This window comes from Carassius carassius, chromosome 48 (assembly GCF_963082965.1).
Source record: "Carassius carassius chromosome 48, fCarCar2.1, whole genome shotgun sequence".
Lineage (NCBI taxonomy): Eukaryota > Metazoa > Chordata > Actinopteri > Cypriniformes > Cyprinidae > Carassius > Carassius carassius.
The window spans coordinates 11,295,363-11,313,480 of NC_081802.1; the positions used below are offsets into that span (position 1 = coordinate 11,295,363).

Here is an 18,118-nt window from a genome sequence, read left to right on the forward strand (position 1 = left end):
TTTTTATCATCCAGTTTTTCTTTTCAAATGCACATATATATTTATTTATTTTTTGCACTAGTTGTCCACAAGTTTGCAACATTAGCCCAGCCGTGAATGTGCAAGATTTAACTAGAATAATAGAGTAATAAAGTGCAGTAAACTGTAAAAGTGTTTGCGATACAAACAAGTGTGTTTATGGTTATGATAATTAATTAAAATATTATAAATATCAGTACATAATATTTTGCAGCATAACCACAAAGATAACTGGAAGTGATAGACACCAGAAGTTTTGCTTTTACAATTGGTCATGTTAAAATAATGCCTTCTGGAGAGAAACCGCACAGACACTAGACGAGCTTTATTTTTTTCAGAGTGCACATCGAGCATCTGTGTTCATGCACACCTATAAATGAATATATTTTGAAAGGCTATGTGATGGCATCAAAGGTCCACCTTATGTATAATGCAAAAGTAAACCATTTACAATCAACATGCAATAATTTTGCTTCATTAGAAGCTAGTTAAATTATAACTAGCAGTAAAATGTTAAATTATTGTTACAAACAAGTGTTTATAATTATAACAAATACCAGTTTGCAATATTATGGAGTACAGTGGACTAATTTTGTAAAGTGGCTGACGCTGGAAACCTTGCACAATCAAGTTAAAATTGCACCTGCTTTTAGATTACAAACCTGTTGAATACTTTGGGTATTAGACTGATTCCGTTGCAGAAGAATATTGTCACAAGCTTGTTCCTTTATTAAACCATTCTGTATTAAAAATTAACAGTGCTTGTATTTTACACCATTTTGTCAAGTTCAAAATCTTGTGTTTGGTTGCTTTCGATGTGATGTATAAATTAAAATGCACTGTCAAATGTGATGTGTGTGAAAAACCAAATGTCTCTGAAAAAGTAACTCTTGTGCATGTGATCACATGGAAGGAAAATGTTTGTTAACAGCATTATTATAAGTTGTTCATTTTTAAATAATGCTTTATTTAAACAAGCTTTGTAGGAAACCCATTACAACGGCAAACTACGGCGCAGTTTATTCGAGACAATTAAGAAAACACTTCGCCAAAAGATATGCCAATACTGCGTCCCCCACCCCCCCACCCCCATGTTGGATGGCCACATACTATTTCAGCTTCTACACCATTGTTAAAAAAAAAAAAAAAATAGTATTTACACCACATAAGGCAGCCTGGACAACAAATGGCATATGCTGTTTTTATACAAAGCCTCTTGGAAAAGACAACAAAGGAAATACTTCTGGTGGGCTAAAGATGTTAAGATGGGGGTAGAAGAAAAAGAAACAGAAATGTAATATAAAAGTGCAATATATTTCAATTGTCATTATTTTTTAAAGACACACCAGTTCAAGTATTCAGAGAGAAAAAACATTACAGGATTTAAAACAATGCACAGAGCCTAGCAGACAGCATCAACCTCTTGATGTGTGTCAGCACTGATGAATGTACCAGGAAAGTCTGTGGGAGCTCTCCTATGAAAAAGAGCAGGACACCATCTAACACATCTCCACTTAAAGAAGAGGAAACAATTGATTCATTCTGGGGACCTTTAATACTGTATGATCTGTCGAAGTGTAGAACAGATTTTGAGTGTCTGGTTCACATGCATAACACACCTAACAGTAAAGAGTCAGATCTCAGGCGGTGGCCGTGGTAAGGCAGGGTAGGGCAAGAGCAGCAGTTTCGGATGCATTCGTGTCCATGGGCTCTGTGTTTCTCTTGGTTTGTCGCAAGGATGTGTTGGCATCCTGTTCAGAGGATCCTATGAGGAAAAAACACATTTATCAAGCTTATTCTTACAGATTTGTTTGTTGTCAAGATTTATTAGCGATGATACACCAACCAGATTGTTCCCCAATGATGATGCAATCATCATCTTCATCATCTTCAGTGTCTGCTTGGAAGCCATCGGTCTCCATTGTCTCAGTCTAAATACATAGTGTAATAAACAGCAAAGTTAGCAGTAGACAAATGGGTAGTGAGCATAAAAAAAAAAAACAATCAACACTGCACCTGTTCAGAGTCGCCACATTTCTTCATATACTTTGTGATGGAGTGGCTGCTGGCACTTTTCCTCTTGTTGGAGGGTGTGGTGGAGCTGGACGTGTTGGGCGAGTTGCCCTGTGAGCCGGCGTGCTCGTCGCGGGTAATCTGAGCGCCGGAGGTGAGGTAGGTCCACTGGCAGGGAACGGGCAAGGCCTCCTGAGAATGACGAGCCAGAACTTCCGGATGCACATACCAGCAGCATCGTCTGTAAGTGGAGCGCTTCTCGTACACGGCGTGTTCCTTTATGATTCGTCTGATTTGGATCCTTTTGCCAAACAATAAGACAATAGACTTAGAAATGTGTTTTGTGTAGCTTCATAAATCTGGTATGCTGCCGAAAACACTCCCCAGTAAGAATGTGACAATTAACTGCAAGCAGGTCAAAAATCATTTCAAATATGTGACGATTTAAATCAGTTTAGATGCTAAACAAATCGTGATACAAACTGGAGGAGTTTATATGAATTCATCTCTGAGGGGAGCCGACTATCTTTAGAAAAGTTTACGTTGTATTCTTTTCATCTTGCCTCTGAACAATGCATATTAAACTAGTGTTCATAAGCACAGCACCACACCATTGCTCATTTACTGTAAAATGTCTTCAATCTCGTTTGGCAAAAAAAAAAAAAAAAAAAAAAAAAAAAAAAAAAATTTTTTTTTTAAAATCAAACCGTGAAATCAAAGGTCGCAAATCGGTTCTAGGTATGTTCATTTCAGTTAATTTTCCAGACCGACAACCGTTACTTGTTATCCGAACATTAACCGTTAACTGATAAAATTAGAATATTAAGAATAGAATAAACAAATTAAAGGAATAAAATAAATAGTCATACACTAAATATTTTTTAATTAAATTATTAACATTAAGATGACAAAACGAAAACACAATGAATCCTTCATTTCTTAAAGAATATGCGGGTATTGAAAATCGCTTTTGAAAGCACGCTCGCTGTTCACTTTCACATTCACATGCACTCTGTGTAAAGGAGCACAAGTAATCTTACAAGATCAGATATTTGTCAGTGAGTTCAGGAGCAGCAAATACTGTCCGTCATTTAGCCTACAACCCATGATCAGTCAAGCTCGTGTTGGATACAGAGTTGAGAGAAGAGAAGGGAGAGAGAAGAGAAAAAAAAAAAAAAAAAAAAAACACCACCTTTTAAACAGTATTAATCGGTCTTTAATTAAGCTTGATAAATGTGTTTTTTCCTCATAGGATCCTCTGAACAGGATTATTATTATTATTTTTTTTTACTCAGCGGTTAATATGAGAATCCCTAATCGGATCGAATCGTGAGTTGAGTGAATCGTTACATCCCTACTCCCCGGAGTGCAACAGGAAGTCAGTGACATGATTTCAATTTTCAAATTGAATTCGAAATCTCAATTAACAAAAATAATGGGGCTTTGGTAAATGGCTGAAAATAAGGTCTGCTTTTAACAAAAGCTCATGATATTTTTATGTTTTACTCTATGACATAAAATGCATCAGTAATACCCTGTGATTTCTGTAAGATTGTACATGCCTTTAAACAGGTGGGTTGCAAACAAGTGGCTAAAGGTGGAAACAGATGATATCAGGGACATTTAAAGTCATCAAAAAAACAGGAAAACTCATCTACTCAGTCTACTTTTATAGCCTCATTGTTTAAAATAAAACTCTTGCAAACTACTCAAACTTTCCAATTTAGCCCATCACTAGCTATTGCTTTTAATATATTATTCTGATTGTATTTATGCTTCAAAATTTAAAAAGTTCATTTGTGAAGATAGATAAAAAAAAATTTAAATAAAGTAAGATTTTGAATTTATTTAAATTTAATTTTAATGCTAATTTTCTGCAGTAATGCAAAAGCCAATGGCACAATCTTGTTGGGGTTTTTTCAAGGTAACTAAGGTTGATGCTAACTTTCAGTAAGACACCGTAAGATGGTTTACCTGGGTGGCACATTGTCACTAAAATTCTGAGGACTTTCTGTGGGTGAGGATGTTTGCTGGCGAAAGAACTCCAGGAACTCGTTGATTATGACTTTATTGCTGTTCACATTCCCATGCAGCAAGGGCAGCAGCTGTGACAGCACTGAAGAGAAGTGAGAAACACATTAATATCTCAGCAATACATGTGAGAGGGTTTTACAATGCAACTGTATTAAAGCATGTAATGAAGGCAGTTTACTTTAGTTCAGAAATGCAAATTTAAAATGGACAATGAAAACATTCATGGTGCACCCATTTTTGGGTGTGAATTTTCGAGAAGGGTCTAGCTGCACACATGCACTTGCACTCTCAGACACCTGCGCTTCTGCAAGTGACGTCACTTTCAGTCATCGGTTCAAAGGACATTGCTCTAGTAGTCTTCTGGTTCATTCAGATAGGTACCTAGTTTATTTTTGACGGACACCACATTCAAACCGCACGGCAAATTCAAAAGTCAAAATATATACACTACAAACTTGGCACAATTGTAAATAAGTTACTTGTTTTAAAAATGTGGAAAACTTTGGGACTCTCGAGTCAAAAAGTTTGCCCACCCCTGCTTTAGAAAGTAGAGGCTTTTTTCTGGCAAGCCTTCCAAATATGCCATGCTTGTCCCATATTTTTGTAATTGAACGGTCATGAACAATATCATTTAACATGTTAACTGAGGCCTGTAGAGTTTGCATTGAAGTTCTTGGGACGTCCACTTCTGGGAGGACTGGTGTCTGTTTTGAATGTCTTTGAATTGCTTCAATGCAAAACTCACTTTAGCCTATATATAAAACATAGAACTTTAACAAAACAAATAAAAATACACCATGCTATAGGGCAGGCTATACCTAATATAAAATATCAAATAACTTACATATTTAAAATAGGTATACGAAACTATAAATAGGCCAAGTAAACATGTATAATATATAACCAAATAAATAAGAAACGTAGAACTTTTATTAGCAAAACAAGTAAGAAATTTTGAAGGCACGTCTACACTCTGAGGTCAAATAAAATAAATGACAAAGTTTAAGTAAAACCCAGCAAACAATGTGGAACCAATTAAATAAGAAACAAATGCAAAAAAATATAAAAATCACTTAAATCAACAGGTTTTTAAAAATCCAAAATATTGCCAAACAGGCGCTTTTGCATTTCATCTCAAACAAGATCATCCATCATCTGTCTCACCTCACTCTCACTGGAGAACTGAAATCTGATCTGTGATGTTTTTTCTCTTTAGCATTGTGAACACACACCTGAAGGCTCCAGAGCAGCAAACTGCCAAATCTTCTTTTGTAGAGATGCTCACACTTGCTGATGATCAGTTAAAAGGTATTTGATTAGCAGTGCCAGACTGTTACTTACCCTCTTAATGTTAACAGTAAGGGTGTCCTTACTTTGTCACACATGGCTCTTCCATCTTGGCTATATTTTTTTCAAATAAACAATGACACGGTGTGATATGTCATGTGTTGTTGTTCATTTGAGGTTTTATTTTCCTAAATTTAAGACATGCCAAGGACAGGCTTTTTATGTAACCGTCTTTGTCCATCAACATTTTTTATTTATTAATTATTTTCTATAGGAGGAAAACGTTAAATGTGCAAATTAAGGTATTGCGCTCTGGGCTTGTCTGCTTGCCTGTACGGAGTTGGTCCTTCTAACATCAGTTTCTTACTGCATTTTTTAATGCACGTTCATATCTGCTGGTCTGTATATCGTTTGCTTCAATAATAAGACTTATACTGAATTTGGTCTTTATCATATATCATATCTGCTTGCCAGGTAGTAAACATTATATTAATACACTGCATAAAGCAATCTTAATACATTAAGCCATAATAAGTGTTTATGGTTTTCTAAACGCTTAACGAGAGACTTTTCAGGACCCTGTATGTTATGGTATTATATTAGTCTTAGTGTCTTGGCACGATTCGCGTAGATTGCAAGTTATGGTACAGGTAGCAGTGTGTGCCGGCAGCTAAGTGACACTGTGATTTAACTGTAATTTTGTTTCTTTTTTCTTGTCTTCACCACCTGGCTACTTTTGTAAAATGTTGAGAGAGAGATTCAATTATCAAAATAAAAAATAAAAAAAAAGTTAAAAAAAAGATTCAAGTCACTTCACTTGTGGAAGTGCATGTGTCTGAGAGTGCAAGTTAGGGCTGGGATAAACGATTATTTTTAAAACGATTAATCTAGCGATTATTTTTTTTTTTTTGATGCATCGATTAATCTAACGATTAATTTTTCAGACCGATTTGATTTCGATTATCTCCCCATTAATTGACTACTAACAATTTATACATGTTGATTTACATATCTGAATGAAAAAAACATGAATTTCTTAACATTGCAATATATGTTTATTGCTCTTAAAATTACAAAATAAAAGACTGACTAAGAATGCATTACTTTGCACTTGTATAGAGATAGCATTCAATAAAACCTTGAAACCTTGAAAACACATAGCTTACTGAAACAAGCTTAATGAACACATAGGGCCTAGCTTACTGAAAAAAGAAGTTCTTTCAGATGAAAATAACAACAACTTGTTGTCTAGTATTCAATAAAAAAGGTCACCCAAAATACTTGTTTAGAGCAATTGAAAGAATACAGTATGTAAATGTAAACTTGAGGGCTTTAAGCTAATACAGAGAGTGCTTTTACAAAAAAAAAAAAAAAATTAACATTGGGAGCCAGCAGCCTGTCATGTAGAAAAAAAAATCTCTGAATGCTCCACGTGAAACTTTGGAGTTCCGCCCTTTTTTTATTGTGTCTAATGATTTTGGTTAATATGCACAAGGGAGGGAGAGAGCAAGAAGCGCTCGTGTAGTTTGAAGACTGAGTGCGCGAGCGCGCGTGAAACTTTGGTGTTTCGCCCTTTTTCTATCGTGTTTAATGATTTTGATTAATATGCACAAGGGAGGGAGAGAGCAAGAAGCGGGGCTCTTTCTCGTACGCGCCCTGTCAGGCGCAGCACAGATCACTCACCGATCAAATAAGGCTTTGACAGCCGCCAAAATAAAAGATTAATGCAGAAAAACCCCTGGATTGGTTATATAACGTTGGACAGAATGTTGATTTGGCCATCGCGTATATTCAGCGCACATAAGGTAAACGTTTTGCAAACGTTTTTTAGAGAAATAAAAACAGGTCGACGAATCGATGCGCATATTTTGCGTCGACGTCATCGATGACCTCGACGCGTTGTCCCAGCCCTAGTGCAAGTAGACTAGACCCTATTGGAAATTTCACTGGTGATTCACACGATTTTGCTGCACCGCTCTGTGTAAAAAAGCTGAAAACAGCCTTTAAAACAGTGCGTGTACTTCATCGTAATGCAAATACCATCCCTGCATGATCTTGCACTTGAACACTATTGGTAAAGGCTCATTTTAACAATAGCATTTCGTCAAGCAACAGACTGCAGATGAAAAAAAACTTTAGCTTCTAACTGGATCTATAATCTACCAAGCATATAAGAGTCAAGCACACATGCTGTACTCACATTTCTCATTCCTCTGTTGGCGTGCGAGGTCCTGTTCGGGGGTACAGGGCTCGTCTCTGGGTAAAGGCTCAAGCATGCAGATAGCGTACGGTTGCAGGAGGTCCAGGCCAGGCTCTTCCCCCTCCCACAGGCAGCCACGCACCACTGATTCCAACACCTTCACCTTCCCTTTAGACATCAGCTCATTCTCCCATTCACGCGCCTTCATCCTCTGACGCACCTTCTGTTTCTCGGGGTCTCCACCCTCCTGCAAGAGCAGCCTGTTAGCATCATGACATGACTTTATGAGGTGACTGAAGAAGGGGGATGTTTAAAATACCTCGTCTTCCTCAAGTGCTCCTTCCCCTTCTGACAGATAACCGTGGGGCACAAAGAAACCATCATCATCGTCGTCATCATCTCCTCCTTCATCGTCATCATCCTGCAGGAAAAGCCAAAGTTACCGCTAAATTCAAACATGCAGACAACAGTAGCTAATTTGTCACTTCAGAAATAGTGATGTCAGATTGCTCACCCCCTCACTGTGTGACAGAGATTCTCCCGGCTCCTCTTCCTCCCACTCTTCATCACTGTCCACCTCATAATCCAGCAAGTCCTGATAAAACAAAACAAAAAATAAAATTCAGATTGCTATGGAATCCCATTTCCACCACATAAGAATAAAAATCATGCTTTGGTAAATAGTCAATTATACTTTTCAAAGCAGCCTCAGAGAAAACCACTATGTTAATGTTCAAAATCCTAATATCTTCAATGCCTTATAGTTGCATTTAGCAGCTTAGCGTTGGGTAATATAATTTACATTTTGCAACTATATCATGCAATCAAGCAGTTGAGATTGTCTAGAATAAATATCCCAACATGAGTATACCACATGTACATGGATATACATACATATATCCAACTTTATATAAAGAGTAGGCACTCATTTAGTTACATATTGTCACAATGAGGACTTTTTTTCTTAGGTGCACCAGCACAAAAGTAAGGTGCACCCAAATTTTCATTCAAATCACATTTAACACTTTTACAGGTTCACTTATTTTTTTAAATTGCGGTCCATATAGACAATATTGACATGTAAATGATCAACTAACAATCTGGTCAACAAAGTTCTTTATTTGAAGCACAATTCTACAAGAAAGGTAACTTACTGAAAAAGTGTTGGTGCTTAAAGTGCTTCACTGAGCTGAAATTTAAACTTAAAACATCAAGATAAATGAAATAAAAAGAAAATCTAAATTAAGTGTTTTAAGCTCTTTAAACTGAACATCTCATGGCTCATTTGGAGCATTTTTTGTTTGTTAAATATAATTATTTTTGTTCTTTTTAAGTAACGACCAAGCGGCCAGCGGCAGACAGTGAGTCTATGTTTGATCAATTTAGCCTTCTCAAATCATCAACTTACCTAAAATAAAATCTATAGATATAAAACAGTTCCAAGCATATAACGGTTTAAACGTTAAACTAGATAAATGTGCGCTATATCCAATAGTTTGTTCAAAATTGAAAACAACTCTCATTATAATCATAATCCATAAAGATGCACTTCTCTCTAAAGGCACATCTAATGAGATGGCGAGTCAGGATCAGCAACTTCATTCTTGCGACAAAGACTCAGAAAACACTTGTTTATTAGTAGGGCTGTCACTTTTAGTTCGAAAATCGATTGCACAATCGATCGGACCAACCAAAAAAAGTTTCGAAAATGAAAATAGGGAATCGATTTTAACCAAATATGTACACTATTAATTTTAAAATAATTAAACAATTAAAAAATATAGATGTAACAAAACTCACAAACAAGCAGAAAAAGAAAATAAAGAATTCCGAAAGTGCAGTATATGTTGCGAAAGCTAGACAGAAAATACCAGCAATTTTACGCGCCTATAAGACCCAGTGACGTCGAAAGCGACCTCTTATGCTGCGTTTACACCAAACGCGAATAGAGCGTCTGGCACGAATGATTTCAATGTTAAGTCAATGTAAAGATGCGTTTACGCGCGTCTGGAAGGTCTCGTGGCACGGTAGAAGCGAATTCGCCTCATTCACACATCTGGTTACAGGAGATTCTGAGTTATGAAAAGGACCATTGCAAGCTGACAGCGACCGGCTTTTGTGGTGGAAAATTGGCAGTAATACCCCCACCTTGCGCAGCTGTACCTGAGTGTCCCTGGGACATCATTGCGGTCGGAGCGCGTCTTCTCAACAGCTGGACATATAGTGAATAAAAAACGCTCTGCTCTGGAGCCCGAAAATGACGACTTGTTTTCCTGTCCAATAAATTTGTAATGGCCCTAGCCTTTAATTATGCCTGCCTAGTGCCGCCTAGCCTAAGTGTCGGTTACGTTCAATAAAAAAAAAACACACATGGCCTGTTCTCAAGTCCATTTAAAGTTTAATTTTTTTGAACAGATGTATGAAATGGATTGAATCATTATTTAAAATAATCTTGGAGATTTTTGTATTGCCTAAATCATAAATGCAGCCGGGTTGAAGCCTGCAGTGATTTTTTTCTGTTGTTATGGCAGCCGTCCCCTCTGCACATATATTTTTTAGAGAATGTTGCATTCCTGTTGCTGTTTGTTATTTTGCACGAAACTTCATGCCAATAAATAAGAAATATTGCTGACTTGTGCGTCTCCAGCGCTCTCTTTACGTTCGTCCGTTATTTGACATTGATAAAGGAAACGTCTTTTTTTTTTTAGACATGGAAAATCAATTTTACAATCGATTCAATGAACATGTCTTATAAATCAAAAAAGATTTTTTTCACAAAAGTGACAGCCCTATTTATTAGTAAATAATTCATATATCTCTCTACTATTTCCCCCGTCACATTTATGTTATTTACTTTTGCCAGTGCTTTGCGGCAAGCTTGAGCCTATTGCATGCATTTGAACGGCGAATTGTTCAGCTGCGCTGCTGCTGGCGGGACAATAAACACCGTCGAGCCACTCTTGACAGTAGCGGCAGCACGGTCTCATGTTGTTTCCACCAGTGTGGCAATTTTTTTTTCATGACTAACTGATGGATGTCTAAAATATAAAAGGAGAAGTCTAAAACAGACAGGAGGCCCGGCCTGCGTCTGAACTATGACGTGAAAATCATCCCGAAGGGCGGCTTGAGGGGTGTAACAAAGTCGGGGTCCGTCGGTGGACCACAGGAAGAATTTCAGAGTCGCTGAAACACACAGACTTCAAACACAGAGTTGCTATAGAATCAGAGGGAGTTGGGGCACTGTAGGGTTTATTTCTGAATTGCTTGAAATCAGAGGAAGCAGAGGCCCTCGATAGTGACCAATGAAGTTCTTTGCGAGCTGAAAAACTGCCAAGCCATTGTTCTGCTCGGATGTCATCCAATTTTTTTCCTAAGTAAACAGTCACATACAACCACAGACTGTATCATGTATATCTTATTAAAAAATCTAATTTTACTTGGTACTTTTGAGAAATGACCTCACAAAATAATTGTATTTAGACAGTAATCACAATTACAATAATGCTGCCATGACAATATTAAAGTTAAAGGTCGCTCTGATGCTACATTTCCAGTTCTTCCTACAGGTTTGAAATATACTTGCGATGGTAGCTAAGTGAAAATCCTATTACCCATGGCACAAAAATAGTCTACTACACGAGACAAATAATTTGTGACTTTTAACAATATTTTTATTTATTGAAATTCATTTTTGATAGTTTATGCTGTGTTTAGGGAGATTAAGTAATTTTTATCCATTTACCACACAATTTCTCAGCTACACCATTAATATAGATGAAATATTCCATTTTTATGGTGAAAAAAAAACTCTGACCAAAAAAATGACCAAAATTAAATATTAAATTTGTTGCTAGATATTGATCTAAATGTTAGGGGCAGAATTGTGCCATCTGCTGGCTATAGAAAAATCTGTAGGAAATACAGCTTTAGTGGGGAAAAAAAGGGTAATTATAACTGCACTTATAAATGCAATGAGAGACAAACATGATCACACAAATATATACACACACACACCTGCTCTTTGTCCGTGAAATATCCAGCGCATGAGGGATTGTCAGTGGGAGTAAACAGTTCTTGATAAGGATCCACAATATATTGAAATTATCTAAATATCGCAAATGTAAACATGATATGTACGGCGTGTATGTATGAATGTTATAAAAAATGTATTAATATAGTTGTTGTAATTATTATCATTATTATTGTCTTTTTCATTTTAACATAACAGTAAAGTTACAATATTAACATTTATAAATGTTGATGGGAGTTTTTATTTTGACGGAAACCCACAGAAAGTCCTCAGTACTTTTTTGATGTTGTTGTTGACAGCAGCATAAATTATACTCATTACTAATTTGGGAAGGTGCATTGTCACATGCCTTGTAAAAATTAATAAAAGTGTCACTGAGCTACTGACAAGTGATGGGCCTTTCACACAGGAACGCAGGCAAACGTTAAACTATTTATAATTTTTAGCAGGGCGTGTTCAACAGCAGTCGTGCAGCGCTGTTTGAACACCTGCAATTCATGCATGTATTAGAAAACATAACGTTCTGCAGTGTATTTATTTAAGGCCATTTCACGATTTAAATTTCACGATTTAAAGTAACCAGCAACAACCACCTCTTCCTCTTCTCATTGAATACATGAGATGCAATACTAAGTCTATCCCTGTCGGTGCTTGTAATGATTTTTGCATCATCCTCAGACAGTTTTAAATGTCTCCACACTGCACACAAGTTTGCTGCATAATTGCGCACCTCTGTTTGATCGCGTAACGTCATTGTTTGTTACAATGTATTCAGTTTTTTTTTCTTATTTGGCCGAACACCATAATTATTATTATTTTTTCCTATTTTTAGCCTAATAATTTCGGCTGCTGAATATTTGGTGCATCCCTAGTAAATATATAATTGCGTCGCTATATCATTGATATTGCGATATGCCACTTTTTTATCATATAAAAATTTATACCGGTATTAAGGGTGCGCGATAAATATCGTGCGATAATTAATGCGCATCTCGCCAGTAAAGCCGGTTCTCTAATCAGCGGTAAATTCCATCAAGTGCGTGATTTCACATAGAGCAGCTGTTACTACAGAGTCGTTGTTAACTGACTAGCTGTGCAAACAAACGCTGATAATGAACGTGGATTTGTGCAGCTAGTCAGTTAACAACGGCTCCGTGAAGTAACAGCTGCTCTATGTGAAATCACGCACCTGATGGAATTTACCGCTGATTAGAGAACCGGCTTTACTGACGAGTTGCGCATTAATTATTGCACAATATTTATCAGGCAACGCTAACCGGTATTATCGTGAACAGTATGATATGGCACACCCCTACTGCCCGCCCAGGTAAAGTCTATGTGTGGGAAGCACTGATTTCATTTACACATTCTTGTGTTTTTACCTTGTCTTGTCTCAGCGGGTAGCGTGGAGAGATGCAAGTGCTTTTTTTACACCAGGTCCCCCAATAAGCTGGACGATAGTTGTCATGGAACTGCAGGAGTTTCATGCGGCCATAACGGTGGCGGTCTGGGACGTCATCTGCCTTTTGGTGGTCAGTTACGACCACACAATCTCTAATAACAGAAAACAGACAAAACAAAGAATAAGTCTTTCACATCACTCATATAAACAGCAGCTGGTGTTCCGCACATTTAAAAGTTTGTGTATCTCAGCAACAGGTTCAGTGTGGCTTTACCTTACAGCACTGTGACTTGGCCGGGTTGGACCTGAACGGCGAGGTTTGTGCCTTGTCCAGTCCTTCAGTCCATTTAGAGAGCCATCAGGTTGGGCAAGATAACGGTCCAGCTCCTCTAGAACTGAGTCTTCACACTGTACTCGAGTCAGTGGTGCCAGAGACATGTTAGCGTTAATCTCAAAAGGAGCAAATTTCCCACAGGCAGACGCCAGAGTCTGAAACACAAATAATACACAAAAGTTAAAAAAGAAAACACAGCATAAATGAAGCATGACACCCATAACATTTGGAAAGATTTCTAGCTTTTAGATTTTTCTCTTGTCTGTTTGTCCAACAAGGACTCGTTCTCAAAGTAATATCTTATGTATCATTTGTAAATGTTTCACATAAGTAGTTTGACAAGTCTTTATTCCAGTGAATAATGTGACCCTTACCTTTGGTGCCAGCTGGGTCTTGGACTTCTGTAGAAATCGTGTAATCTCTGCCTTCTCAGCTTTGATTCGCTAAACAGATAGACAAACTCAATGAGGACCTGAATAGTTCGCAAAACAATAACATCTAAATTTGAAGATCTCAGGAATAAAGATTGATAAAACCACTCACTTCTTTCTCTTCCTTCAACCGTTTTTCCTCATCTTTCTTTCTTTTCTCTTCCAGTTTGGCCCTAAATAGCAACATATTTTACAACAGATTTTAATACTCGCATCCTTCATAAAATTAAGAAAAAAAATCTATACAACTATTATTGTAATAATGTACTGAGACACGCACTCAATTTTCATTTGCCGCTGCTCTTCTTTAGCTCTTAGTTTATCAGCCTTTTCCTTCTCCTCCCTCTCCTTTTTTTCTCGTCGCTCCTTTTCATCTTTCTCCTTTTTTTCTTTCTTCTCTCTCTCCTTCTCTTCCTTTAGCTTGCGGGCCTCCTCTTTCTTCCTTTCCTTGGCAGCTTTGGCATCTTCTTTCTGACGTTCTTTCTCTTCCTTTTGTCGCCGCTTCTCCTCCTGCTCTTGGACACTCTGAGGGACAATAAGACAATAAATAGCTATTCAATTGGAGCACAGAATTTCACAGTGAAAAGACTTCAAAAGGAAACAATCAATCCTTCTTGAACCCTTAAAGTGCAAACATCCGCATTTTGATCAAACTTGTTTGGCACTTTTGGAGGAGAAATAACCCACACTAGCTACTTAGATTTCAGCATTGGGCTCATGCACCCAAACCTGAATCTCATATTAACATTACACATTAAAAATATTGGTTTCTAAATGTGATGTGATTTTACCTTAAGGGATCGTCTCTTAATTTTACTAGCTGTGTTTATCTGTGATGTCTGCAGAAAGGAAAGAGAGTGGTCAACAGGATGAACTTAAGCAACAACAACAAAAAAAAAATTGAAATTGATTCATGTCTACTCACAGAGGCAGGGGTGGTGGGAGCGCTCTTGCCGGGCTCTGGTGAGCTCTCTATCACTGAGAGGGAGCTGGTAGACTCGGTCGACAGCACAGACTCATTCCCGTGACTGACTTCAGTCTCCTGCTGCTCCTCTTCCTCAGTGTCAGACTCCTGAGCAATGTCCAGCAGTGGTAGGGCATCTTTGTCCTTCTCCGTCTCTTTCTTTGTCAGTGGGCTGGTTGGTTCTGGTTCTGTTTCTTCACTAAGGGGGCAGGTGGCAGCAACCGGAGGTGCAGGCTGCTGTTTGACAGCATCATTTGAGTCTTCGGTGAGGTCAATTGTTTTAGGGCCAGAGCGGACTGGGGAACGCTTCCGCCTGCTCATGAAGCAATCAAGTGGTCCACGGCCATTTACCAGAACTGGGCCATGGTGCAGCGGGGTGGAGGAACTGTCCCCATCATTTTCTCCATCCAATGCATTCAGTTCAGAAGACCTGGGGACAACCGGACCTTTGGTTCTTTTGGGCTCACTGCATTCCTTGGTTTCTGGGTTGAGCCTTTTGAAAGGTAGACGTGCTGTAAGGAGGCACTGCTGTTAGTTATTCTGAAAAGACTATAAAACACTAGGCCTCATACATTTGCTGGCCATTATACACTGAACATCTAAGGATCTGCGTATCAAGCTTGTCTTGCAGTTCAGCAACAGCAGACAAGAATCATGCTGACTGATTTGAAGATTAAGTTGGGGCTTTTAAATAAGAAAAAAAGCACACGGCTGCGAAAGAAAGAAAGGGGCGCAAAATGAAATGCCGCACAAAATTGTTTTACCTCAATAATAATTGTTGAAAGTCAAAATCAAAATAAAATTTGATCAAGCACACGTTTCTACTGGATGGAATTTCAAAAGTGCTTCCTAATTTGCATTCTTGTGCACTATACTATGTGATTTGTTTAGTATAGTGCAATTAATGGGTTCACACCGAAAATAAAAGTGTATTTTAAATATCTGAATAAAGTACCCATTTAGCTATAGGTACAAATGCAATGGAGCTTTTCCACTACATGGTACGGCACGGTAGGGTTCGTTACACTTTTGGGGGGTTTTCCACTGGGTTCAACCTGGTACTTTTTTCAGTACCACCTCGAATGAGGTTCCCAAGTGATTCGTACCATTACCAGAACGTGACGTTTAAACTCTGCTGACCACTGATTGGTCAGAGAGAATCATCACTAACTGCGTCACTGAACTTGTGACACAAACACAACAGAACCGCTAGATTTAAATCAGCACAGTCATGCAAAGTTTTGAACGAGCGCACCTTTTTTTAACAACCAAAAATGGCTGTTTGGTTGTCTGTTGAGGAAGTACAGAGGAGGCAGAGGAGCAGATCCAGCGAGAGCCTCATGAGTCATGGCAGTAGAGACGGTGCAACTATAACAACAAGTGAATAATACTGCCCACTCTAAAGTAATACTAAACTGCAGTGTAAACGAAAACCAAGCCATGCTGAGTCGTACCATGCAGTGGAAAAAGAAAAGCCGTAAGAGACAGCACTCAGTGGCTGTAGATTCAATTACGTTAGTGAAGTAGAAAAGCTATTAGACTTGATGGATGACAAAATAACCTTAAGAAACTCATACACTTTACTGGAGTGTACACACATCATTTGAGATGCAACTTTAGTAAAGTTTTAAAGACAGTAACACCATAAAAGTAACTTTATAAATCATTTGTTTCATGCTTTTATCCTTATCAGCAGTAATGTCCATTGACAGCTCTCTAAAAGGTTTGCGTGACCTGATATCATAAGTGAGTCAATATAGTTTGAGACGTACTCCATTAAGCACTTATATAGACAATTTCCCAATCCACCAACAAACATTTCCAAACATTAATGGTAATTAAGGATTTTAAACAAAATAAACACCCTAGATTGCCCCCAAAAAGTTTATCAGCCCTCAAGATCCATTACTGCCTAGAAATATAAACATTTAAGTTGTTTACCTTGAACAAGCTTCTTGCTGGTATTAGCTTTGCCCACACAATCCATGCCTGAAATATATAAAGAGCATGTTAAGGTCCAATCCTTCATCAGAAATACATATGCAAGCTATAAAAAAATAATAATAATCAAATGACATCAATCTGACACGATCTCTGACATTATGATCAATACTTAACGTAAAACGTTACTCAATGTCAACGTTACTCAATGTCAACCTACGCCTCGCTATAACAAAGGTAACTGCTACCTCTGCATGCAATCTATTTAGTTGACAGTCACATCGAACCCAAAGATTTCATTTTGTCGATAAATAGTAACTTTAACCTTTCTAAATGTCAAAAATCCCGCACATTAAACACAAAAGCGCTTACAAACTTCTAAAGAAATAATGGAGGCAAAATACACGTATGTTTAGTTTTGATCTCCCGCCTTTCAGTGAAAGCTGGTTTGTAACGTTAGGCCTGTGGCGACTGACTCTGGCTGCTGAACCTGTGACTACTGAGACATTAAGTTCGTTCATTAGCCTGAGGAACAAAGTAGTAGACTGAGCTCAGAACAACATAAACGGGGCTTATTTCGATAAACCCGCTCAAATACAGAAAAAAACGTTACACGTAATGAAAATTACATTTAGTGTGAACAGAAAACAAGATTGTCAATAACAAATCTGAGCTCACCTGCTAATTAAGAGCCAAAACCCTCGACAACTCCAAATGCTACTTTGAAAATACATTTTTATCGTCTCTCAGAGCAAATGAACCAAATTAAAACGGTTTCATTAGTAATGTCCGGTAAAATGTGGAGTTTTTCGTCCGCGTTATTAGTCACCTAAGTTATATGCACTCTCTTACCGTTATTATTCCCTATATATAGACTTTAATCACACATTAAACCAGTTGTATTTCACATTAAACATCAGACCTCTTCGTGGTGTGGAGGCCAGAGGCTCCTCGGCCGCGAGCATCACAACCACCATCCGCGCGCCCTTCAACAACTCGCGCTGGAAACGTTAAACGGAAACGGGCAGCGCTTTTTTGGACTCCGTACACAGCCCCTTAAGGCTAGTCATCGACTGCACGTCTTTTCCTGTTATTACATTAACGTGTCGACTGCGAATTTAATTAGTTACTGTTACTTTTAGAGCGGTTGGTTCTGTTTTTTCCCCCCTGTGTAATCCCGGTCCAGCCGTTCCAGTCTCATCCCCGGCCAGACTCCCTCGCGCTCCCCACTCAGAATTGGCGGGAGCCTGTTGCTGGAGTTGATCGGAGGGCGCGATTGGCCAGCGGCGCACTACGTCACATCGACGGAGTCACGTTATTGGCTGTCACGTTTGATTCTGCCTCGCAACACGTAGCGGTCAAAGCCTGTGATTGGACAGTGACTGTGATTCTCGAGTAGGATTGGTCAAAAATGTTATTTCGTGTAACTACTTTGCGTTGGTATTTCGGTGTAAAGGGTTTCTG

At 38.2% G+C, this 18,118-nt stretch overlaps 1 protein-coding gene across 1 annotated transcript; it reads right to left on the bottom strand.

The window, feature by feature from the left end:
• Nucleotides 1-1,103: 1,103 nt before the first annotated feature.
• Nucleotides 1,104-17,917, bottom strand: chaf1a (chromatin assembly factor 1, subunit A (p150)). The gene is made up of 16 exons (XM_059544000.1): nucleotides 17,577-17,917; nucleotides 16,655-16,702; nucleotides 14,675-15,225; nucleotides 14,541-14,588; nucleotides 14,030-14,274; nucleotides 13,862-13,922; nucleotides 13,693-13,761; nucleotides 13,259-13,473; nucleotides 12,965-13,136; nucleotides 8,067-8,147; nucleotides 7,872-7,973; nucleotides 7,553-7,799; nucleotides 4,006-4,147; nucleotides 2,035-2,332; nucleotides 1,865-1,949; nucleotides 1,104-1,783 (listed from the first exon to the last, which is right to left on the bottom strand). Exons 1-16 carry the CDS (start codon nucleotides 17,629-17,631, stop codon nucleotides 1,659-1,661), a joined length of 2,544 nt encoding a protein of 847 aa, XP_059399983.1. The 5' UTR covers nucleotides 17,632-17,917; the 3' UTR covers nucleotides 1,104-1,658.
• Between the last annotated feature and the right edge of the window lie 201 nt (nucleotides 17,918-18,118).

Bases quoted from the DNA above. Each gene is read 5' to 3' on its own strand.
- chaf1a (XM_059544000.1), bottom strand. From the start codon at position 17,631: ATGGTGGTTGTGATGCTCGCGGCCGAGGAGCCTCTGGCCTCCACACCA. The intron at 1,950-2,034 runs GTGCAGTGTTGA...CTATGTATTTAG, and splicing joins AATGTGGCGACTCTGAACAG to ACTGAGACAATGGAGACCGA. The intron at 1,784-1,864 runs GTTGGTGTATCA...TTTTCCTCATAG, and splicing joins CATCATTGGGGAACAATCTG to GATCCTCTGAACAGGATGCC.